The sequence below is a fragment of the Wyeomyia smithii genome, chromosome 3 (genome assembly GCF_029784165.1).
Source record: "Wyeomyia smithii strain HCP4-BCI-WySm-NY-G18 chromosome 3, ASM2978416v1, whole genome shotgun sequence".
Classification (NCBI taxonomy): Eukaryota; Metazoa; Arthropoda; class Insecta; order Diptera; family Culicidae; genus Wyeomyia; species Wyeomyia smithii.
The window spans coordinates 65,706,407-65,730,672 of record NC_073696.1 but is presented as its reverse complement, the minus strand read 5'-3'; the positions used below and the strand labels follow the sequence as shown (position 1 = coordinate 65,730,672).

At 39.0% G+C, this 24,266-nt stretch overlaps 4 protein-coding genes across 6 annotated transcripts in view; 1 reads left to right on the top strand and 3 right to left on the bottom strand.

Moving 5' to 3' along the window:
- LOC129727437 (NADH dehydrogenase [ubiquinone] 1 alpha subcomplex subunit 13) overlaps positions 1-24,266 on the bottom strand; it is a 510,282-nt gene that overhangs the window by 305,555 nt on the left and 180,461 nt on the right. The gene's annotated exons all lie outside the window — the stretch shown is intronic.
- Positions 123-2,074, bottom strand: LOC129727423 (protein maelstrom homolog). The gene is made up of 3 exons (XM_055685257.1): positions 1,972-2,074; positions 1,547-1,915; positions 123-1,491 (listed from the first exon to the last, which is right to left on the bottom strand). Exons 2-3 carry the CDS (start codon positions 1,901-1,903, stop codon positions 289-291), a joined length of 1,560 nt encoding a protein of 519 aa, XP_055541232.1. The 5' UTR covers positions 1,904-1,915; positions 1,972-2,074; the 3' UTR covers positions 123-288.
- Positions 5,874-7,258, top strand: LOC129727429 (ribonuclease H1). Its single transcript, XM_055685264.1, has 4 exons — positions 5,874-6,097; positions 6,199-6,388; positions 6,445-6,758; positions 6,820-7,258. Exons 1-4 carry the CDS (start codon positions 6,009-6,011, stop codon positions 7,190-7,192), a joined length of 966 nt encoding a protein of 321 aa, XP_055541239.1. The 5' UTR covers positions 5,874-6,008; the 3' UTR covers positions 7,193-7,258.
- Positions 12,109-23,485, bottom strand: LOC129727428 (uncharacterized). 2 transcript variants are annotated; one of them, XM_055685263.1, is made up of 5 exons: positions 23,069-23,485; positions 16,887-17,459; positions 16,154-16,823; positions 15,753-16,007; positions 12,109-15,675 (listed from the first exon to the last, which is right to left on the bottom strand). In XM_055685263.1, exons 2-4 carry the CDS (start codon positions 17,028-17,030, stop codon positions 15,757-15,759), a joined length of 1,065 nt encoding a protein of 354 aa, XP_055541238.1. In that variant the 5' UTR covers positions 17,031-17,459; positions 23,069-23,485; the 3' UTR covers positions 12,109-15,675; positions 15,753-15,756. The 2 variants fall into 2 exon arrangements, with proteins under 2 accessions (XP_055541238.1, XP_055541237.1); XM_055685262.1 differs by having other exon boundaries at positions 12,109-16,007.

The window sequence follows — 24,266 nt, the reverse complement described above, 5'->3', positions numbered from 1 at the left end:
TTCAGATTGTTAATCGAAACTTAAATTTTAGCATGTTATCATCACATCCCACTCTAATTGCATCTTGTGAACAAGGAACCCCAACAAATTTTACTTCCTCTTCAAAACAATGAAACTCAAGATAAACTTACAATGTTTATATTTCATCAGTCACAGTTCAATTTAGTAAGTTTTGTATCATGTTGTAATATTTACTATTACGGAACACACTTTAGTAGAACAAACCGAACAAAATGCAAATAATAAACAAGAACAATGAAAAACATCGGAGTAATATCCAGCCAATCATCAGTCGTCTTCATTGTCAGAAATTTGTTTCGAAGAAATTGTAGAGACATTACTGGAAATACCAAGCCCACGGCCAATTCCTCTGAAGAGTGCAAGTCCTAATGGGGATTCAAAGCCGGGTGCGGTTGTACTGGATCCCGCTGCACTCAGCAATGAACCACGACCGTGTCCAACGACACCAATTCCCCGTGGCTGACGCACAGTTTCCAATTTCACTTGTCGACTAAATGGATTAGTGACAGCCTTCGGGGTAGCCGACTTTCGCTCGTGGCTAACTAAGGTTGGTGGCTCCGATTTGAGATCATGGAAAGGATTTGTTGACACATTGCACTTGTCTGCAGCATCTGCAACTGAAGCCACTGCTCGTGAGCTGTATATAATCGGACAGGATTCATTTTCAGCTCCACGGAAGGGACTTTTGCTACGGAGTTTTTGCATTTTCGGCAGTGAGACGTGAGTCAAATCCGAAGATGAAACAAAAGACAAGCGATCCGATTCGTGAAATCTTGACTCAGTTTCGGAAAAGTCTGAGCAAAGAGTTGTATCGGCATTCATCGGAAGATGGCGTCCTGCAACCATCTCAATGTTCAGATCTAGGCAACAACTATCCGAGATTATGTACGAAAGTCGAATTATTTTTGACAAGCAGCAAAATCTGGAAACTTCTAATTTTTCATGAAATTCACAGGCGATCCCACCAGTATATTCGTAGTTGTCCTTTTTTAGCAAAATATCGGCCACAGTTTTAGCAGGAAAGAGGCAAATGTCTAATCCTTCGCGTTCAGAAGCACGCTTAAGCTGAAAGAAAAAATCACCTAACGGGCATACAACGAATTTGCCAGGAAATTTGGATTCATTGGCAAGCTGTTCCAGAATGTTCTCCACAACAGCAGCCTGTTTTTCTTCCGCGAAAAAAAGGCGATGCTTTTTGTCCTTGTACTGTGTGAAGTCCAATATTTTCTCAAATATTTCCTCGAAATTAGTTTCCCCCATGGCATCCGGGGGAGTGGGTAAACGGTGTGTTTCTTCACTCAGTATATTTGCCTCATATGCCAAACCCAGAGGAATATTACCAGGGTTGATAAACATGTGTAATTTGTCGATTACACCTTGTTCCAAGCTATAACGAATAATAGCCATTTCAGCTGGAATATATATCTCCGCAGTAGTTTTGCAAAAGTAGTTAAAAGAAATTAAGAAGACCTGTAATACAAAAAATTAAAGTTTAATATCACAGAACAAATTGTCTGGAACCAACCTCCATCTTATCCAAGGCATTGTTACCAGCGGCGGTTTGTATCAGTTCTGATACAGTTCTGCGAATAGATTGCTCCTTCTTGAGACGAGCCTGTTTTTCTCTTTCGATTTGTGAAAACGGTATACCCTGAGAGGTATATTTTTCTCCAAAATTCAACTTTGGAGATTGTTTGTACGCTTTTGCCCTATCTTTGTAGGTTTCACGTTCGTCTGTGCTTAACGTATCCCAGTGCGGGCCTGCCGCACGCATTAGTTGATCCATGCCACCTAGGAAGTGTTTACCTTTTGCTTCCTCGCGTTTGCGAAATTCGAGCATGAAGAAGAAAAATGGTCCTTTCGCCGTTGACTTCTTTGGCATGTTGTAATGCAGCTATAAAGAAAGCGTCTACAGACTACATTCTAGCCACAAATATGCCCTTTACATACCTGATTACTATTTTTAAGCTGTGCTCATAAAATTTCGATCGATTATTTATCACCAAAAATCCACACCGCGTGCTCCTCAAAAAATTTGTCAACGAAAGCGACGAAAGCAGAGATGCCAGATATTTTTGAATGTTTTTGGTAACTGCTCGTAACCAGGGTTGCCACATTTAAATCTGTGTTTTCCCTTGAAAAAATCTGAGCATCTGTATCTGGAACAAAATTATCTGTAAAAAAATCTGTATTGTTCAAACATAAAGAACTTTGTATTTTTTAAGTTTCTATGGTACATAAACAAAATTTTTAGCTAAAAACGTGTGAGGAGTTGAAAATATGTTCAGTTCGCTTAATATTTAATGAAATAAAATTTGGAGTGTTTCTAAAAATTAATGTCAATTTCAAAAAATCTGTAAATCTGTACTATTCGACGAAAATCTGTATATCTGTATAGACTATCGCACGGTGACGTCACGCACTTGAGTTTGACAGCTACTGGTAACTTTGTTCACCTTCGGGTGATGCAGTTTGGTTCTCAATTATAGTTTATCATTTCAATTAAGACCAAAATGCCTTTTAAATGTTGAGTGTGAGGTACCAGTATACTTAGAACAATTATAAATTGAGCAGCATTTCCATTACGCACCTAATTGCTCTACCAGAAAAAAGCACAAAGTCTTAACTGTAAACAAAGTTACCAATAACTGTAAGAAAAGTGAGGTTGAAGAGATTCGGTGAGATGGTCTATATACAGATTCTGTTACTTCGGCCAAAAATCTGTAAAATACAGATTAATCTGTACATGTGGTATCCCTGCTCGTAACTGTTAACTGCTCGATAAATGACAAAAAATGCTTGAAATCTGCAAAAATCTATAGTATACTCGAAGCAGAGTACGTCGATGACAAAGTATTCTGGACTGACCACCCGAAAAAAAAAATTACGATGTATTTTGCAGGGAGAACAGTAAATGGACAGTGTTTTTTATTGTTACCATAAAAAACATGCTATTTTCACTGTAGGCTTGCAAACGTTTTTTTGCCATTACCATGTACATGTTTGTTGTTGAATCTACCGCCGAGAATAATTTAACCACATGCATAAGACATACGTAACACTCAGGAAGAAATCTTCCAAAAATGTTAATACAAAATGAACTACTCGAATGGTACCACCCTCTGAATAAACTCACTGTTTGAGTTGTTTTTAAGGGCGGTGTACCTGCACAGCCCTGTATTTGTCTCCTTTCTTGACAGTTCCTAATAAACCATTTTACGAACTGTCCAACTGCTCGACAAATAATGAACAAAATGATTTTTCTTTTTCTCGGCTTTATCGACCCCAAAGAAAATCCCAAAAGGACTGTCGAAAAGTTATTTACAAAATCAATGCAGCATTTTTCGAGTAGGTATGGTTCGCCCATATACCAGCCTCATACATAAGACATACGTAACACTGACGATTTTTTTTGGTACACGTTGCCCCACAGTACCCCGTACCCAATGAAATATAGAAAGATACGAAGATGGTTTCATCAAAATGCAACTTTTCATTTCACAGTAAATCATGCATAACTCAAAATCAAATTATTTTAGAGTTATGCAGTTCAAAGTTTTTTTCCATAAAATTTTTTATCTTTTAATGATATTCAGTTGGGGATAGCATAAGGCTTGATACCCACTTTTTTGATTAAATGTCAAAATGTACTTGAAAAATCTCTTTTCCAAAGGATAGATTTTTTTTAGGAAAATAAATCGACGATAAGCAACCTGAAGCATATGTTTCTCTTATAGTTTGGGCCCTAAGGAACCTGCAAAAAATATAGAAGGATTAGGTTTCATCAAAGATGACTAGAACAGGATACCTGACTCTTGCAGGATTCATCGGACATGATTGTCGCTGCGCGTGAGCAAAAGTCGAACTAATTTATACACTGTTAATATGATGTATACTTAACGTCAAAATCAACTGACGACAAGGCCAAAACATGACTGCTGAAAGGTGAAACAATTTTTTCAGTATCCATGTGGATGACTGTACGGTGCGGCCATCCGAAAAATGATAATAATGTGTACGAATGTTTAGTTCTCAAACATGAAGCTTTCCAGAAGAATCAAGAATTATCGGCGCATCATTTAAAATTAAGCATATCATCAGAAATTCCTGATAATCGCTATGAGCACACTCTACAGCCAAGTTTTTCACTCTTGCCGAGGTTAATAAAGCTAAAATCGGGTGCCCCGGTGAACCTGATCATATGTACAATGGTTCTGAAACCTGGTTTGCGACATACCAAACTTTAAGTTTTGGTAGAATGGGACCTGAAAATAAATATAACTCCTCAATATAAACCCCCACTCTGACAGTCAATTTCACACTTTTCTTTTCGTACTTTGAAGTTCAAAAATATGGCAATAGCATTAAGCGCAAAAAATGACAATATCATAAAACTGCATGTTATCTTAAGCGTCGAGCTGTCCAAACTGCTACACCTTTTTCATATACAATCTTGAACAGCTCAACGATCGATGACGGATTATGCACGATAAATCGGTTTTGCTCATAGTGACAAATTTATGAGAATTTAGGTCATCAGATGGCAGCACTAACCGTCGGAAATCGGTCGTATTTAAAATGTATAAAAAATATGGAAGTTAGGTATCTTGTTCAGGTTATCTTTGGTTTCATGGAAAATTGAATCACTGGAAATGTTTTTTGGATTTAACATAAGAAAAACCGATTTTTTAGAAAAGTCATCGGGGCCAGTTAAAAACTTCATTTTCTAGAGCTGCCGCCGAACAAAAGTTTGTTCGTAACATTATTTTCTATCATCTGGAGGGTGAGCCTCCGGGATTCCAGACTTAATGCAGGGCTATGGTATAAACGTCAAATCCGATATAAAAGTCGCGTTACCAAATTTTATAGCGGTACCACTGACATTGTGGTACCTCCACATACTTAGACATACGTAACACTGGTGATTTTTTTGGTACTCTTTGCCCCACATCGCCGGGAACCAACACCAGTATGAACTGCTCGACGAAAATGAACGGAATGAATTTTCTTCATAGCGGCTTACTCTAGCGGATACTCATTAAACGTCAGACCCCTGGCTTGACGCAATTTTGGGACGCCCTACTGCGCAGGTACACTGCTCTCATAAACTACTCAAACAGTGATTTTATCCAGATGGTGGCACCATTCGAGTAGTTTATATTGCACCATTTATTTATAAGATTTCTTCCGAAGTGTTACGTATGTCTTATGTATGTGGTTACAGTTTGAGTTTGTTAGCAGGGGTGCCACATGTACAGATTAATCTGTATTTTACAGATTTTTGGCCGAAGTAACATACAGAATCTGTATATACAGATATACAGATTTTTGTCGAAAAGCACAGATTTACAAATTTTTCGAAATTGACATTAATTTTTAAAAACAATCCAAATTTTATTTCATTAAATATTAAGCATATTGAACATATTTACAACTCCTCACACGTTTTAAGCTAAAAATTTTGTTTATGTACCATAAAAACTTGAAAAATACAAAGTTCTTTATGTTTAAACAATACAGATTTTTTTTTACAGATATTTTTGTTCCAGATACAGATGCTCAGATTTTTTCAAGGGAAAACACAGATTTAAATGTGGCAACCCTGTTTGTTAGTGCTGCTTGCGCGGGTTATTATTAATTTTATCACGGCAGTAACAGTACGTTTTTTTGCACAGATTCTCAAATTAACACTTTTTTTTGCACTGTTTTTTGTTTTCAATAACACGGTTTCATTTTTCACGATTTCTCGAAATGACACGGTTTTGTTATAACGTAATTTATATGAATAACCCTGAAATCAAGCAACAACGCGTTGTGTATTTTACCCAATTTCCTTCCTCTGATGAAAACGCTACCAAATGTCAAACTATTGGAAACAAAAGAAAAGCAATCAGCTGTTTTGGCCAGAAAAGTGAAAATATTTTGCAGATACAACAAAAATTTCAGTTTATTGCCGTTCGTTTATTGATTTGTTTGTTCTCCATTGAATGATCCGAGAGTTTCTACTGTCATTAGTGAAAAGGATGCCATTCTATGCCGTGGCAAAGGGACGGACTGTTGGAGTCTATCAAACCTGGTATGTGTGTGTAAGAATAACATTATTCATAATCGCTCATCATTAAATATTTATCATCTTTTTTATCATCTTATCAAAAAACTTAACCCCTATGTCCGCAGGCCTGAATGTCAAAGTCAAGTAAGCGGATTTGCTGGTGCAAAATATAAGAAGTTTCCAACACGCCAGCAAGCAGAAGTATTTATTCGTGAGAATGGTGGTAGCGTTTCCGTATCCAGTACTGATAGTGGTAGCAATTCTTCAGCGGACTTTCAACCCATTATCCCACCCGCCGAATCTGTTAGGGTGCTGGTAAGATTTTTTTTCGATCAGTTTACGATCGTTTGTTTCCTCAAATGCCGTTTTAGATTGATAACTATGACGAAATCAATGCAGCTTGCTCTCGGATCGAAAGTTTAAAGCGAGAGCTAGACGAGTTGAGGGGTTCTTCCTCTAGCGTTGTCGAAGAAGTATCCGAAGTTTCGAGGCAAAAATCGGCTAAGCGCCAGAAAGTAGCTTCAACGATGAAGCCGGTGACAAAACTTCAGAAATTCGGCAAATACAGCTTCCTCCAGGACGAGGATGGGTTCGTACATGTCTACACAGATGGTTCTTGCGAAGGAAATGGAACGGCGGCAGCTTGCGCTGGTTTAGGCGTTTACTTCGGTGAAGGTCATGCTTTGTAGGTTTTATACAGACATTTTTTGAAGGCAATGTTTTTATTAACAATGATAATTTCTTAGAAACATGGCGAAACCTGTGAGTGGACGTCCAACAAACAATTGCGGCGAAATACAAGCTGCTTCGTTAGCGATCCGGCTTGCCAAAGAGCATGGAATCAAAAGACTGATCGTCAACACGGATTCTAAGTTTTTAATTGATTCTATCACTAAATGGTTGCCCGGCTGGAAGCGAAACCAGTGGAAGCTGTCCACGGGAAAGCCTGTCAAAAATCAGGTGGATTTTGTGGAGCTGGATCGGGAGCTTGCGGGTAATCATATTGAGGTTCGGTGGAATCATGTTGACGCACACTGTGGCATCCTGGGAAATGAAAGGGCAGACGCCCTAGCCAGGGAGGGGTCTGCTATGTTCCGAAAGCAAAAGATGGCTCGTTGAGCTGATTCCAGCTAGTTTACATTTGTTTTTACACTATCTTTAAATAAATATTGATTTTATTAGGAAGTGGTTGTAGTTATTGTACAAGAGATTTCCAGCCTTTATGCTATATACAATGATTTTGTTCACCGCTCATGTAACGCTTCGTTTTTCAATATTAGCAACAAGAAAATGTATTCTTAAATGCTTCACATTTGCCATTGAATACGACGTAGGTATCGAAGTTTCAATCGAGTTGACTGCCTTGATTCTGTATTTTTTTTTATTCATAGTTTAATAAGAAGAACGAATATTCATTCGAAAAACTGGTAATTTGTAGTCATAGTGTGTGATTTTTCAAGCAAGAATATTATAATGTATTCTTACTGAGATCTTGTCGTGCTGTTTTTATTGGCCCTACAACAGCAGCTGGAGGTGTTTGGAGCTTGGTGCTGCATCAACCGGATGTCTCTATGTGACCTTGAGCGTACTTTAAACAAACTACTCGCTTTTCGGTACTGAATTGAAGCGAAAGACGTCAGTAAAATATCTGGGAGTGCTACTGGATTCAAATTTGAGCTTCAGAGAACACGATTCATACATTGTTCCAAGGCCTCTTTCGAGTTAGGCTTTACTCTGATTTTCAAAAAAAAAAAAAAAAACGACATGTACCTAATGCATTATTACTGAAATTACGTAAATCACCTTACGAGCAGTTTTGAAACATACTTAACATCTCTTTCAAGAAGATTTTCAAGAAAACTCCTTGAAAATTGATAGGAGTCTTGCCGAAGTTGTATGGTACCTGTCTTTGAAGGCGTCTTATGAGGAATTAATATGAAACCGTCAACGAATATGGCGAACAGACTGTGATTGACTTCGTTAGCCATAACCGTCTTTTGCAATGCTATCTAATTATTTTAGAAATTTAATGTTGACCATATACTTAACACAAGGGGCCTATTACAAAAGACGAGACGAGCGGCGAGTTATTCACCTGACCAATTTTGGTATTACAGATGGCGAGTCGGCTGGATTTTGGACGAGTAGCTTGCACGCTCCCTAAAATGAATTCAAAATTGATTAGAAAACAATTCATTTTCATAAAAAGTGAAACAACACGCAAATTGAGTAACTCTGTTGTTATTCAAAATTGTGTAACCATAGTATGGGCAAATACTGTGTATTTATTATTCAGAATGATGTATACAATTGAACTCATTTTTTGTGTTTAATAAAACTCATTTAGTTCCTAAAAAAATATCAGTTTATGTGTACAAAATTATCCATTTATTGAATTTAAAACTACTCAGTTTTAAAATTGAAACCTACACAGATTTAGATTTTGAAACTATCAAATTTTTGAATAGAAAAATATTCATTTTTGAATTTAAAACTAACCATTTTTAGAATTTAAAAGTACTCAGTTTAAGAATTGAAAACCACTCAGTTTGAAATGCGATGTTAGCGTAGAGAGGGAGATTTGTGCCGGTAACAGTCAGAACAAAACAAACAAAATCTGAACGGTGTCTAATTATATTTATTTTTTAAGTATATTTTGCTCTTTTTTTGTGATGCATAATCACTTGATATTTTACTCTCCCACAATTTTCCTGATGACACGAACAACCTGAAAACTTTTGGTTCTTTAGAATGAATAATGAAAAAAGTTTATATGTGTACCTTAAAGCTTTTTAAAATGTCCGTGACCACCTTCCCAGCGATTTTCTCATTTTTTGGAATCACTCAAACAGCCACAAGAATAGATAACACGGCCGCAAAGGCTAAATAATGGCGCACAAATGTTGAATCATGGTGCCGCCTTTTCACTCGTGTCAAATAATGGTGTCGTTTTTTCATGCTTGCTACTCAAAATTGAGTTATAGTGGTAAATTCAAAAATGAGTTATTCTAGATTAATCTAAAATCAGTGTAAAAATTACACAGAATCACCAAATGCGGTATTCATTTTTTGACGTTTCCATGCAACTTATGAAATTGAATTAAAACTAATTCATTCGCCGTGTTACTTTTCACGAGCGTGTGAGTCGTTTGTGACTCACTTGTCATCAGTCAGGTTTCACTCGCGTTGCGTAATACAACTTTTTGCTCGCCTCATCAGTGGGCCCTACGAGGCGAGCAAAATGTGATGCTTGGCTGATGACAGCTGAGTTGCGAACAAACTCGTCGCCTCGCTATCTGTAATACCAATTTTGGTCAGACGAGTAACTCAGAACTCACCTCGTCTTCTGTAATAGGGCCCACAAGTCTAGTCAAATAAATCATCTGGCAAAGCCTGAGCTTAATGGAAATCCATTTTTTTTTTGTTTTCCTAATAACGCCGTTACAAATTTTAGTTTCATTTTATGTCACCCCACCCCTTCAAAAATCTTGAATATTGGAAGGGGAAGAAAAAAAAGCACAAACCGTTTTGTTCATTTTATTGGTTTTCCGACAGCATAAATGCTTAATTTAGCAATAAACAAGTCCAGTAACAGCGAGAGTGTCGTCATAAGGCAAGCGAAATAAATAATAATAATAATAAAGTGTTATTTTTCTTCAAAATTTATTTGAGTGCAAGTTAAACCATATCGTACGCTTAGCCTTGGGGCGGCTAAGGGGCCATCCAATTTCCAGCTCGAAAAGGTCCTCGACTCGATCGGGGATCGAACCCGATATCACAACCGTGTGGGAGAGCTAGCCGACCGACATCGCTAACCACAGAGCCATGGCCGTGCACGGGGACCACAAGCAGTGCAAGTTACAAACGTCATAACTTGCACACAAACTTTGATCAAAGAAATTTCTTTTTTTTTCGTCTCATTTTTTTTGCCACCCCCTTTGCTAATTTTGATAACCTTGGACATAAAAAGAATTCGAAATTTGTATCAGCCTACACACTTAGATTTTATTGCCGAAAACTCAAGAGCTGATAAACTCAGCGAAAACTTCTACAAGTTCTCGGCAGAATTATTAAGAACTTCGACAAACGAAACGTCAATACTTGCTGGTTTACGGTAAATCGATATATTTGCTGAATGTTCTTCGAATAATATTGCTGACATTCGTTAAAAACTTCGCCGAGCTCAATCAGCTGTTGGGAGGAAGTTTGCCGAGATAAATTAAGTGTGTAAATTATTTTGATGGTAATATTTTGGTAGTTTATTCCGTAAATTGTTCTATGTAAATAATGATCAAGCTCCGTACGTAGCAAAATAAAAAGTGGAACGACCAAAAAGTGCCTAGCTTCAACGTAGCATTAATCACATAATCGATTATTAAAAAAAAATGAAAAGCCTATTTTTGTGCACACTTAATTTATCTCGGCAAAGTTCCCAACAGCTGATCGAGCTCGGCGAAGGTTTTAACAAATATCAGCAATATATTTCGACGAACATTCAGCAAATGTATCGATCTACCGTAAACCAGCAAGTATTGACATTTCGTCTGCTGAAATTTTTGAAAATTCTGCCGAAAACTTGAAGAACATTTCGCTGAATTTATCAGCTGTTAAGTTCTTGGCAATCAAATCTTAGGGTGTGTGCACAGCACAGGTGTGTTGAATGGTGTTCCTACTTTGTTTTCGGCGCACGCTCTTCAGTTATCAAAATGGCCTCCACAAGGATTTGTCTGCAAAACGCAGATTTGTAGAATCGGTGTGTAGATTTTTATTGATTTGCAGATTTTCCAAAGTTTCTGCAGATTTTTGTCAAAGTCTCCTTATATTTGCGCGGATTTTCCAAAATGTGTGCCGATTTTTGCATGTGCGAGCGAAATTTTTCGAATTACGAATAGATTTTTTCAGATTTTTCCGGTTTTTCGAGCAGTTGCAGACATTTTTCAAAAACATCTGGCATTCATGGCCTCCACGAAGAGAAACGGCAGGTAAAAATGTATGGAAAGAGGTTGACCACAGCTCAGAAGCCTGGAAGTTGAGAAAGCCGTATCCCGACGATAGAACAGACAACCAAAGCGGTGACAAGGACATACACAAGGAATTCAAACATATCGATCCGGGATGTGCCAGATAAAGTCCGAGTGTCTCACACTACGGTGCAACGTGCCAAAAAATGAGCTGGGCTGTCAACGAACGAAAAAGTAAAGAACCCAAACCGCGACGAAAAGCAAAAATTAATTGGCCAAAACGAGTACACGGAAGTTGTACACGATTATGTTGACCAAATTCGACTGTATCCTTATGGAGGACGAGACATATGTCGAAATCGACTTCAACCAACTTCCGGGACAAAAGTTCTACACGGCGACGTAAAAGAGCAAGATGGCAGAGATAAATAAGAACATAAGAAATAAGAATAAGAAATTGTTGAAATTTGCAAAGAAACCAGGAACCAGGAAGTTTATGTCAACGAGGCCCTCCAAAAACTACTCCTGCCGTTACTGCAGCAGCACACGGGTTTCGCGCTGTTTTGGTCGAATTTGACCTCACGGCCTTTTTTTTTAAATAATGTAATGTATAAACTTCAAAAAGAAAAAACGTGAATTTAAACGAACTCTAAACGTTATTTTGTCTCAGCACTTTTTGGTCATTCCACCCTTCAAGTTTTAAACGAAATGTGAACTTAATTTATAAAACTATTGAAATTTGCTGTAGATTTTTCGTGGTTTCGAGCAGCTCTTGAATGTCATGTCATATGGATCAAAGTATAAACTTCTTAGCGAACTTCTGGAACTATTTTTGAGCATTTTCTCTAGCAGGCGCGTCCTTGATCTTATGAGAGATTTGTGGCTGTTCTCTCGCAGTTTGTGAGAATAAGATGATTTATGCCCGGTTACACTGACAGAGGCACGAGCAGTGTTTGCAATGCCCATAACGCGTACAGTTTCTTTCTTATTTTTACATCACAGAAAACCAAATTCAATAATTTCGTAAATTCTTTTGGCATTCCATAGAAAACCAAGACAAAAACCAAAGGCATGTTTGTTTAATGATTTTTAATGGTATTTTATTTTATCAAACAAATGTCCATAGAATATCCATATGCTTAAAACAGCATAAATCAAACTTAGCGTTATTCACCACTAATATTCATAATTTCCGGATACTTCTACTAATCTGTTTCAATTATGCTGAGGAAAGCTGCAAGGTAACGGTTGTAAATCAAATACGTACTTCGCTTAAGACTGTTTAGTATGTATGAATTGAACTGGCGAAAATCGGAACTAAGGAGAAAAACGAAGCGCCTTGAATTGCCGTCGGTAATTTTGGTAATGCGAAAAATGGCTCATAGTTTTCTAGTTTTTCGTTTCTTCTGACTCACTGTTTGTGCAAAATTTTCCAGACTGTGTAAATGTAGTACCTAGTAGGCAAATTGAAAAACATCGCTATCGCGTTGGGTCGCGTTTTTTCCCGTTTTATCCGCCCTGCTGTGCAAACCTTAGCTGGCAGCGGGGCCGCTAGTTTTGGTATTGAATAAGCAATAATTACATATCAAATTTTTTTGTTTTCTTATAAAATCTAGTTGTTCCTGGTCGCGTGCAGTTTTGCTTCTATAATTTCCAATATTTTTTTTTGTTCAAGAGGCTGACTTAGATTGGCATGAAAACTATACATTTTTGTGGCTTAGTAACAATGAAACCTACAACGGTGACGACTCAAACCGATTTCTTTTTTTATATCGTAGCTTAGTACGATAACCCGAATCAGTATGCCTGTGTGCGGTTATGTAAACTAGTTAGAGTTTTGTGACTATTGTTATTTAATATTTGTTGCATTTTCGACTAACTTTTTCTTTTAATAGAGCTTTCGTTTTAAGTGTTTGCATAATACTTGAATTATTACATTTGATGGCTATATCTGCTGTTAGTTTCAAGTTTTTCTGAAGGATATGTGTTATGGTTCAAGTTTCTTGATACTGGCGTGGTTGTATGTGACTCTGAGTGGAACGGTTTCGCAAAACTTCTGTTGAAGTGTTATGCCAGAAGATGGTTTTTCTCTTTGGACATGCGCTCTATTTGTGATTGGCTAACCAGAGTTGAACGCAAATTGATTTGTTATTCGACTAGAAATGGTTGTAAGCTCGATTGTCGTTCAGCGGTGTTCATTGTTGAAAATTTTGGTTCAATCTGGAAACGAGTGTTGTTCTGCGAAGCTACAGTGGCGGTTTGTGGAACATGTCCAAAATTTAAACCCATCACCGGACATAAGTTCAAAAGACTGCTGAGCCCATTGGATTTAACAAACATGCGGATAGTAGGAACCAGCTTTGTTCTCGATGAATTGTTGATACTTTAGGTTAAATGCTTCGATTTTCACTACTTATGCCAATTTGATCGGTTATGATTAAACATTCTAGAAGTTATTATATCTTTATGCCAGACTGCCTAATAATTGTTCTTTTCTTAAAATAATTTAATATTACTGCAAATCTTACGACCAGGTATCAAATATTCTTACTGTCTTCTAATTATCGCTAATGGTCGTTATGGATAAACTAACTGTACTACCAGCTGACAGTGTTTAAATTGCAATAAATACTTTTGTATTATTGACATTTGGTTTGGCTTATTTGAAGCAAGTGTTTTTTTATCCTAAAACAGCCACTTTAACGTCATCGTTAAAATGTTTTAGTTTGCAGCTTTCCATTTAATTTTCTTTAACCTTTGCTTTGAAGTTTTATTTATTTATGATATCTACTTTCAATTAGACGGATTAATACATATTGTACAAATTCGTCAAACCTATTATACAGCATTATTACTTGAAATATGAATATTCTCACAGTTTTTCATTCGACAAGCGGAAAGCGCAGGATTTGAAACGTACAGCTGCGGTTCTCATATGATACATTGAGCGTTCCAAATTGTGCGTTTTCTCCTATCTACATTATAGCTGAACCTAGTTTTTGTTCCCGTTTTATCATAAACGTCCTGTACGTGCTTTCCACTACGCTCGTTGGCCACTTTTAAATTAGTTTTCACCTGGTTCAAAACCCGGTACCAGCAAATACACGAACAAATACAGGCAAACTTGGAAACGGCACATGCGTTGGGTACATTTACTATTGTTCGATCCTTACCATTGAGGATAGGAAAGATAAGTTTCATGAAAGATTGAAACAATATTTTTTTTTCGGAAACGTCCCAAAAATTTCTGTTACCTTTTACCAGTCTCAATAATTATCGTACAGCCAGTTTGAAGTCGTTCATGTGCTAGACATGAACGAAATTGAAAACAAATTTCTTTGATTTACGAACAGTTGTTACGCGCTTAATGACATGTTCGAATCCCAATCATGTACCTATAAAGGCAAATGTAAAATAATAGATACTATTTTTTTGGGTTTAGAATGTTATATGATCTTGCGCGGACAAGTTTTTATTGTATTGGTCGGGCACAAAACTGACTCCGAATGCGATGAATAACTAAAGAGAATCAATAACTAGCATTGATTGATTTTCAACATTTGTGGAAAGTGGTTTTACGTTGTCTTTCTTTCGAGTGATAATAATGTTTGCTCATTTGCTTCGAATGATTCATCACTCCGGGTAGATTGTTATCGCTATTTACACAATCATTGATTGTGCGACATTCGTAAGTCTTTTTTTAAAAATTATTCATCTTTGTTTTGCCTACACCCTAATCATACCCATCGGTAAATAAGACTACTAGTAACACCTTTCCTGTTTCTCGAGAATAACGATTATTTTTATATTAGTCATTAGTGAAGTTCATGTTATGGACGATTTTGATAATTTCCTGCTGATAAAGCGTTCAACTTAGGTTCTGGAAATTCCTTCGAATTTACATTGAGATTCGCCATTGAGAATTCAATGCCAATGCTTGAATGATACGCGATCCGTTAAACCATAACCGAGATTCTCTTTGGCGAGAGATTGGGAAATTCTACAAACTGCTCAGTATAGCTGGTACAAAGTGCAGTTAAATTGACGTAAGAATTCAAACAGACCATTGGAATATAATTTATTAGTCTTGGTTGTTTGGTTTGGTGAAGAATACTGATAAATTTAACTTTCTAAGAATTTTAACCTATCCATACAAGTCACATCTCGAACATTCGGACAAAATTGGTCGCATTACATAAATAGTCACGAAAAAAGCGTTTCCTGCTTATTTGTAGGTATATACATTTTTGTGTTACGACACGACTAATGTTTGTTCAACCCGTTCTCGGCCGGAACGTCGGTTTTATAGCTGGTTAAACATAAGGTAAAATTATGATGCATGCGCTGCGTGCTTGCATGTGTTTGCAGTGCATTGCCGCGTATTTGTTCAGAGTATGAGTGTTATCGTTTTATTTCGCACGAGCTCTGTTATCACTTTTTGGAGCACTGCATCGTCTGTTTGCATTCGTTCTCTGTGTACCTGTCTAGAGCCATAAATTTCCAAACCGTTGCAAGTAAGTAACGACCGAAAGGGGCCTTCTACTATTGTAAAAAGTACTTAGATATACTTTAAGATAAATGACTCCAATATCCCCTGCATGTGCTGACCTTTGTGTTGTTCTATTATTGATAGAGGCTAATCTGGAGAGAGAACGTGTGAGTATATGCATACGAGCCTAGGAGAGATAGAGATAGGTGGATAGAATGTGATAGGTCACCTCATTATTCGTCCGTGAAGGGATGCTCGGATGTGTCGGTGATGTTTTTCCGTCGGTTCTCGAGAATCTTGGTAGCTTGTTCGAGGGTTTCCACCATGTACAAGCTGACCGGTTCTTCGTGAGTGGAATATTTGCTTTCGTCGAAACCAAAAGTTAGTCCAAGAATGATGTTGAACGCGGAAGTATCGTAACCGTGGCATCCCGAGTAGCGATACTGAGGTTTTTTGTTATATTTGCAACCACCTGACTGCGCACCTGTTAAGTAAAGAATGAAGTTTTTAAACCGGACGTTATAAATAAAAGAGTGACCCGCGGTAACTTTGTAAATTTGTTGAATAATGGCTGGTCATAAAAATGTCGAACGGTGATTGCGGATTCGTTTCCCCCTGATAAGCACTTACCTATAGGGTGCAAACACTCGGGCGTTAGCATGCAGCGTACCCATGGCAGCATGACTTTATCGTTGACGGTCGGGGTACTAACGAAGAACACGAAATCTAGCGAAACCATCGGTAGAAACAGAAAGTTGTCCGCATCCGTGTCGAAATAGTCGAACATTTTCGGATGAGTTCGACTGGTTACAGCCTGCTGTGTGGTCCAACCCATGACTCCGCTGCCGGTTTCAGTCTTCGATCGCAAAGCTGCAAGTTCTTTGTCGGTACCCCGCAAGCGAACACTGTTTTCAGTAAACAGAATCGTGCGAGCTCGAGCTAGTGCATCGTGAATGATGATTGGTCGAAAAGCATGCATATTCTCATCGGTTATATACGAAGGCAGCGTGCTAACGTCGTAGGTTATCACAGTACAGCGAGAGCTGTTGCAAAACGACTGTAACGCGTGCAAATCCATCTCTAACAGGCCGAGATCGTAGATAAGCAGTTGTTCCATTGGCAATTTTGCCGCGATGTTCTGTGCATAGAGGATAGTCGATGCAACCTCACCGGCGAGTGCGTATGTGACCACGGAAAAGTTGGATCGTGTCCCATTGTAAATCGATTGGGTAAACCCAAGTTGGGCCAAGTATTTGGGATCCATCTCCGGATGATGTTCACTTGCCTCCCGAAGATTATTCTGCAACATAAGAGCGTATCATACAGGTGGAGATACGTTAGTTGATTAAAATTTCATGCTTACCTTTAGATTCCGCAGTTGCTCATGCGTCTGTGACACGATACTTTTAATCGAATCATTTTGTTGACCTGCTGGGCCAAGTAATATCAACAGCAAGCTGGTTCCTATCACTGTAAACAACACCAGCAAAAAGTGTTTCGTTCTCATGGCTACTAGGTTTTGCTGCTGCGCTGGCAGCTTAAGCTACACTAACTTTGAAATTGGCGAATACTTCGAAGGCTCGAATTCTGTTTGTTCTACTATAGAAGAGGTGAGTTTAAGACGTTACGCCGCTAGACTGGTTATCCTGCACGTTACTGCAAACTATCGTAATCTTAACACAACTTTTAAAATGTGGTCAAATCCTGCCTATTATTCGATCTATTTCACAAAGTGAAGGAGTATCTTCGATTCACACGTTGGTCAACTAGTATGGCTACAGTCGTACGGTGGTCTGCCGCTCAACCGCTTGTGTGTGGTTCAGATGAGGAATGTTGGTTGCGCCGTCTGCGATTTGTGTTTCAGCTTCTCGTTCCGATCGTACTAGAGCACCTCTATATCGTTTCCATACCGAGCGCGATCGAAAGTGACTAATAACTGGAAAGAATGAAGATAAGCGGGAAACACGTTAAAGAGCTAATAAATATTTGTCTTGGTTAGGCGAGTAGTACTACATTTTTTTTCGTAGGGTTGCCACATTGTTGAATATTACTGGCCGAAATTGTAATGCTTTCAACCTGCCGTTGGGCACATGTTCTGTTAGTTATTTTCGTACCATGAGGGTGAAGCAGTTTTATGTATATTTTTACACACGAAGTTTTTCCCTACAATTAATTGTCTTACTCCTACTATAATATCGATTTTTAACCTAAGTTCTTCTAGTATACTGTATGTACACAGGAATGTGTGTAAGTAATATTCACCGGTGCCCCCACTTAAGTACTCAGAGATTAATCATTTTGCTGTTCTGTGGGTCACTATGCATTTACACAATAATTAGTGTTTTATTACAGTTGTAATGAATGTGGTTTGGGCTTTGAGTGTTATGTGAAGAAATGTGGACCAGCAATTAGGCTTGAGCTTCACGACCGCACATTTAGTAGTTGCTTCTCCGAGATGGATTTGAGCTGGTGAAGTTGCACAAAGAACTACATATAGCAGGCTATTTGGGATTATTGTACCATCTTTAATGTACAACAATTCAGTAGTTTCCGCTTTGCTAAGATCGATTACGGTGCCGGCTACGTCGTTACTATCGGTTAGGGAAGGAAAGAGGGAAGTGTTACAATCGTTGTTGCCAGAGACCAAGTTCACCTCTGCATCTTTAGCGACAGGAAAGGGAGGTACCGTTTACCACCGACCTATTTTTATAGAGTCTACTGCTCTTCTTTACCAAGCCTCGCTTAGTTACCGCTTAGATCTCTGCCGGTGCTCCGTGCGCCTTTGTGAATCTCGGATAGGCCATTATGCAGGACTGGGTAGTGAGGGTATGGACGACTTCGAGATGCACCGCGCATATGGCTAGGCAAGTGAAGACTGCGACCCATCTTTTTATCTTCTTCCGGCCAATGATCACTTCGATAAGTCCCAAATAGCCTATACCCACCGAGCTTAACGGCCGAAGATCAGCCACAGCTCTTTAAATCGCAAGCGGGCTCATTCGCCATTCGGACAAACAATGATGAACTTTGTACCAAATGCACTGTTAACTGGGGAATCCCGCTTCGATTTATAGGATCCAGAACCGTTGGCGAAGCTCATTTACCACGGTTTCCCGTTTACCGTGTTCGAAGTTCTCGTGGCAGAGCTGAATTAATTTTCCCGTCAGCTCATGCTTTCGAGGTAGGATGATGGGGAACCTCTTGTCGAATGGCATGTCAGTCAACGCTTCCACTGTCTTCTCTGGATCCTCCAGGAAAGATACTGATTCATTTTAATTGCGTGCGTTGTCAGGATAGTTTCGCTCATCTGCGAAACTGAGACAGTGGCCATCAGCTCCAGTCGGGAAATCGATTGGGAGGCGTTTCAATAGGGCCACATCGCAAGTGATGCTACGATACGCAAGTACGCAACATATCCGTACGCATATCCGCTGGCGTCGGTGAAGATATGGCACTGTGTCGATTCGATCAGAGGAGAGAAAGTCTCCGAGGCAGCAACGGAGAATTCTCTACGCCCAACAACAAGTCAATCCAGCGCTATCACATCTCCTAGCAGTCGAACCCGATCTCTTCGTTACAGTCACAGCCACTTCACCATAGCTGTTTGACAATGATCTTCCCGTGAATAGTGAACGCTGAAAGCATGCCCAGCCGATCGAAAAACCTCATGATGCAACGCAGTATTCTTCATTTGGTAGGCCGTTCTTTTTCACGGTGGTCCCCGTGGCTCTGTGGTTAGCGATGTCGATTGGCAAGCTCTCCTACACGATTGTGATATCGGGTCGATTCCCGATCAGGTCGAGGAACTTTACGAGCTGGAAATTTTCTCGACTCAGCACTTGGGCACGGAGTATCGTTGTACTTATCTTACACATGCAAAAAGGGCCGAAAACAAAATCGATTGATAACGAATTCTCTCAACTAATCTAATTGATCGAGACCGCTAGCGTGCGGTATTGTTGTTGGCTTCTTCACGCAAATACGAAAAAAGCTCATCACAAAGCTTCGTGGAGAAGAACTCATCGCTGAATCGCATCGCCCGGTTTTCCATGTAATTCCCAGTACTTGTTCCTGTATCGTCGTTTTATCCTGGGTGGAATGCACCGACGAAACTAAGTTTCGCTCATCCAGACTCTGCAGCACTTCGGGAGAATTAGACACCCAATTTCGAATCTCGAACCCTCCTAGTTGGTAAATGTACCGCACCTGTTTCGCTCGATCTATGGCCTCTTCAACAGTGTCGACGTTGTCGAAGTAATCGTCTACGTAATGGCGATGTATGATGCTGCCGCTGCTTCCGGATACTTTCCGGCGAACTGCATCGCGTTGCGGTTTTTCACGAATTGAATCGAACAAGGAGAGCTTGTCGACCTAAAAAAGGTTTTTGCGGAAGAGGAAACGTAGCAAGCGCTTATCTTGAGCGATCATCTTAAGTTGGTGATATATTTCACATACCACACCGCCAAAGGCGATTCTCCGCTCTCAGAAACCTACTAGGACGGATATCATTGGAACATGGTTAGCTTAGCAGGTTGGTTAGCTCAAATAGCACGCTCACCATCGATTCCTCAAACGCCTACTGGGTTTTTGGGAGATCATGCAGCTTTTGGTCGGGGACTTCATGGTGAATACCTAGGTGAGCTTCACTTGATACAGCTGCGGTTGCTCGCCTCGGGGCGAACGTGTGGATGTTGTTCAACCCGTTAAGCATCTCCGGCCGTATGTCGTACGACGGAATTGGTAGTCCACGTATGTAGGCGTACTGGTTCGACAGCTCTTTAGTGTTGTTTTTGCTGGGATAGCGTTAGTTTGCCAGCCATACGAATGGTGGGTAGCAACAGCTTTTCATGCGCACCTTGCGCCGACCGCCGGTTCTCCTTTTTCACTCATGCAATATCGGTAGTCCATTCAATAGTAAGCTTCTCCGAGACAACGACAACTTCCAAGCGATCCACCAGGCTTTTCTCCACTAACGTCACTGATACTCCTTCGTCTAGAAATGCCATAACTATTATTGTCCGTTTGCCGCAATGAAGGTTGGCAGGAATCATCCGAAACAATGTAACATTTTCGGCGCAGCACTGGGTTGTTCCGCGGTCGTTGAGGCACACATGACACAGCTTGATACGATCAACTCTCTATAACAAGTCAGCATAGGGTTGCATCTTGAAACCATCGCAGTATTGAAGTCGATGATCCGTGCGCTTACACACCCTTCACGGTTTTGTTTTTTTTTGCTCTTCACCACTTGAGCCTTCACTATGGTTGTAGACCGCACCTTCCTCCTGCGGTTTCACTTTTGCTAGTCGAACTTCCGCAATGGGCTTGTGCTGCGGCTTGTAGTCCAGGTACACGTTCGCCTCACAGGTTTCCGACACAATTTCCGAAATAAAATTTGTGAAAGTCTGCAGTATCACTCATTTTTCCGCGTTTATTCAAGTGTTTATTTTGAAGAACATTTATTTTCGAAAAAAAAATCGTTTTGTAAAATGAAATTTTACCATTGCATGTCTTGTAGTTTACGTAAATAATATTAGCACCATCTGCTTTCGTGTTCGACAGCTCTCCGGCCTTACAAACAGATATTTTTGTACTACTCGTTAGAGTTGTACAGAAAGTAGAATATAAGTAGACTAAATATCACTTACAATATCACATACTGTGCAAAACTTTCCATTAATTTCTATCTTATATGCTATCTAAAATCACCAGTCAGTATTTGGTTGCTTTACCCGAATCAACATAAGATAAGGTAAAATTACTAATAGTGTTGAGAAGTCACCATTTGTGATTGGACACACATACTCTTTATTTACTAATATTTATCATAAATGTTTAAGCTACTAACAACCCCCCCCCCCTCCCTTATAAAAATTATAGATTAAAAGAATATATAGATAAGGTAAACTGACGATTTTTTTCAAGGGGATGACCAAATGCTTTCTCTTTCTAATGTAATCAATCAGTGTATTATTCAAGAATGTATTTATGCATTTTGAGTAGAATTAGTAAGTATTCCGAAAGGCTTTTTGCATCCAAACCTATGGTGCTCCAGAGTAACCATGGTAACCCTCTCTTTACCATGGAATTTTTGCAGGATTATTTTCATATCTTTCAGGGGAACCGCGGACCATTGGATGTTGGGTACGCAGCAGATCCATCAGTCAGATGCATATATGGTAGCTGGTAGACTTGCAATCCCCGTGACGCTAGCACACGTGCATGTGTCGAAGAGCGAATCACAAAAACTGCATAACAGCGCCCTAGACGGTATTGTCGCGCAAAGATCGTTATTTGATTGGCAATTTGAAATGTTCGTTTTTGTGGCGATGGAGTTGGGTTCCAGTGTTACGTCTGTTAGTCTGTGTTTCAGTCATAGGATTGACAAATTGTAGACCAATAGTTTGTTACGTTCATTATAATTGTTACTTTGCTGCTTAGCAGTGTTATTGTTCAAATCAATTCAATAACTTGCAGTCGAAGTTTACTTTACCGACGTCTTGAAAGGAAGCGTGGTTCAAAAAGTTCCAGATTCTTGTGAAACTTATCATTTTTCTGCTTCCTTGGTTTGACTAAAGAGTAACAAGTGTGCAGCTGAATGCAAAAAGTGCTGTTCATATATCGTTTAAACAAATAGAACTATGTTTTTTTTTTCATCACCTTTTTGCATCACACTGAAGCACCATTTTTGCAAATGCATTTATCGATGTGAGCTTCCATAAATCAATTTTCACAAGGGATATTAAGTTCACGACTAAGCAAGAATCAGCGAAAAAAAATAAAACCGGTAACATGTGTCGTGTCGAACCGAAATCAAGTCATCCCATGCTGCACTGCGGGTTGAAATTAAATTTCCATAGACGCCACTTCGTCTCCAACGAATGAAACTCGACGACGCTTGACATGTGTCGTAATAATATTCCTGCTAGTTAGGAAAGAACCAAAAACACCTGTCAATGTAAAAAAAAACAGCCGAAGTGCTAATGAGGAAGACGTGAGCTAATGGTTTGGATCGATGGTGATTGTATTTTAATTACTGGTTACAAAGAAAACAAATATTATAGAAAAGAGCAGCATGACAATATTTGCTAAAAATAAAATTTAAACGGTAATGCTATTATAACACGACATACACGGTTAGCTAAGCCAAAGATTACACAAATAATTGACCTTAATCTAAACAATTATTCCTGGGTCATTGTTTATTGCGCCCCGCGTTCATCTTCACAAACCGTGTAGCTGAAAAAATGTGCTGTGTGTCACATATTCTAGATGTGCTGCCCAGATTAAACTGGCGACGGGCCTAAAATACAGCCGCCAATTGCACGCATGATTTACAGCAAGCAAAAATAAGCTAGTGAGGGGTCTTCCGTAAAATTATATGCCAACATCGAAATCGTGCATATTATAACATCAGCTTGTTTCGCAACTAGTAGGTACCGCTGGGAGTCGCATTTTCTTTACACAGGTTCTTTATGCTCTGTTTACACGAAACTTCTCTGCGGGGCGTGTGTGAGCTCTCTTGATGCTAGACTCACTACTAACCTGCTGTTTCCGGAGTTTATCCTCCTGCAACCGGATCATTCTGGGCGTGTTCTGGCCGGAGCTGTACTGCAGCTAAACAGCCGATTTTTTCTGCACGGAACACCACTTATTGCACCACAATAAGCATCACATTTTCCAGTTTGTACGGATTGTTGAAGTTGAGAAAATATTTGCTCTGATTCACTTTTATCTCGAAAATTCCTGGCAGAAACACTTGACCGTCGTATTAATTGCGCACTACTAGGAACTACGTCGGATCAACTACGGTAGCCGGACAAAACGATCGAAAATTTTCGAATATTTAAACTGTTTGAGCGAAAAAGTAAACTATTTTTCTATGTGAAATCGAAATTTTCTCGTTTGGTTTTATGCGAATGCAAACTGCGGACTGTCGCACGCAAACATGACAGATGCAAAATAATGTGACACACGAAAGATGAAAAAGGCAACAGGGAAGCAACATAACGAACCACAGGGTGGGTCAGAATGTGAAGAAACATCTTCGTGCTCGAAGTAATACGGTATGTTTTTCACCTGGTGGCGACTAGTGCAACCTCATTCAAACAAACCGTTTTGTTATGAATAGCGTCTCTTCGAGTTTGAATGAAAAAGGTTTAACGAAAATAAAAATAAAATAAAGTACAAGGATTTTTCAGGCAATATTATATACATATGTTCCTGATATATCCTGATTGATAATTTCCGATTAAGCGTATTATGAAAAGGCATAGATTTTCGCCAGCGAAATCAGTCGCATAAATTAGGTTGTGGAAAACATAGTTTTTTTTTCATGACTTTACGCTTCGGTTGAAAATTAATCGGAACTGTCAGAATATAAACGCACATAAAACTTCAATGTTCGCTAGCTGTTGCTTTTGAATGAAAAAAGTTAATCTAAATAATAAAAAAGTAAATAATCCTAAAAAAGTAAATTAAATTAGAAATGGTACATGTTTTTGGGATAACATAACTATCTCTTTCTCAACAAAACGTATAGTTTGTTAAATAGAACGTGAACGTGAAAAGGAATTGTGTTTACCCAACGGACAATGTTAACAAAGCTTGTCAAACTTGACTTCAATCGCAATTGGGTCCTAAAGCTATATCGGTTTTTATATATCATTTGAAAAAGCCACGTTTTCTGAGTAAAACGTGACTTTTAAAAAAACGTTTATCGTTTTCCTTCGATTTTTAAATG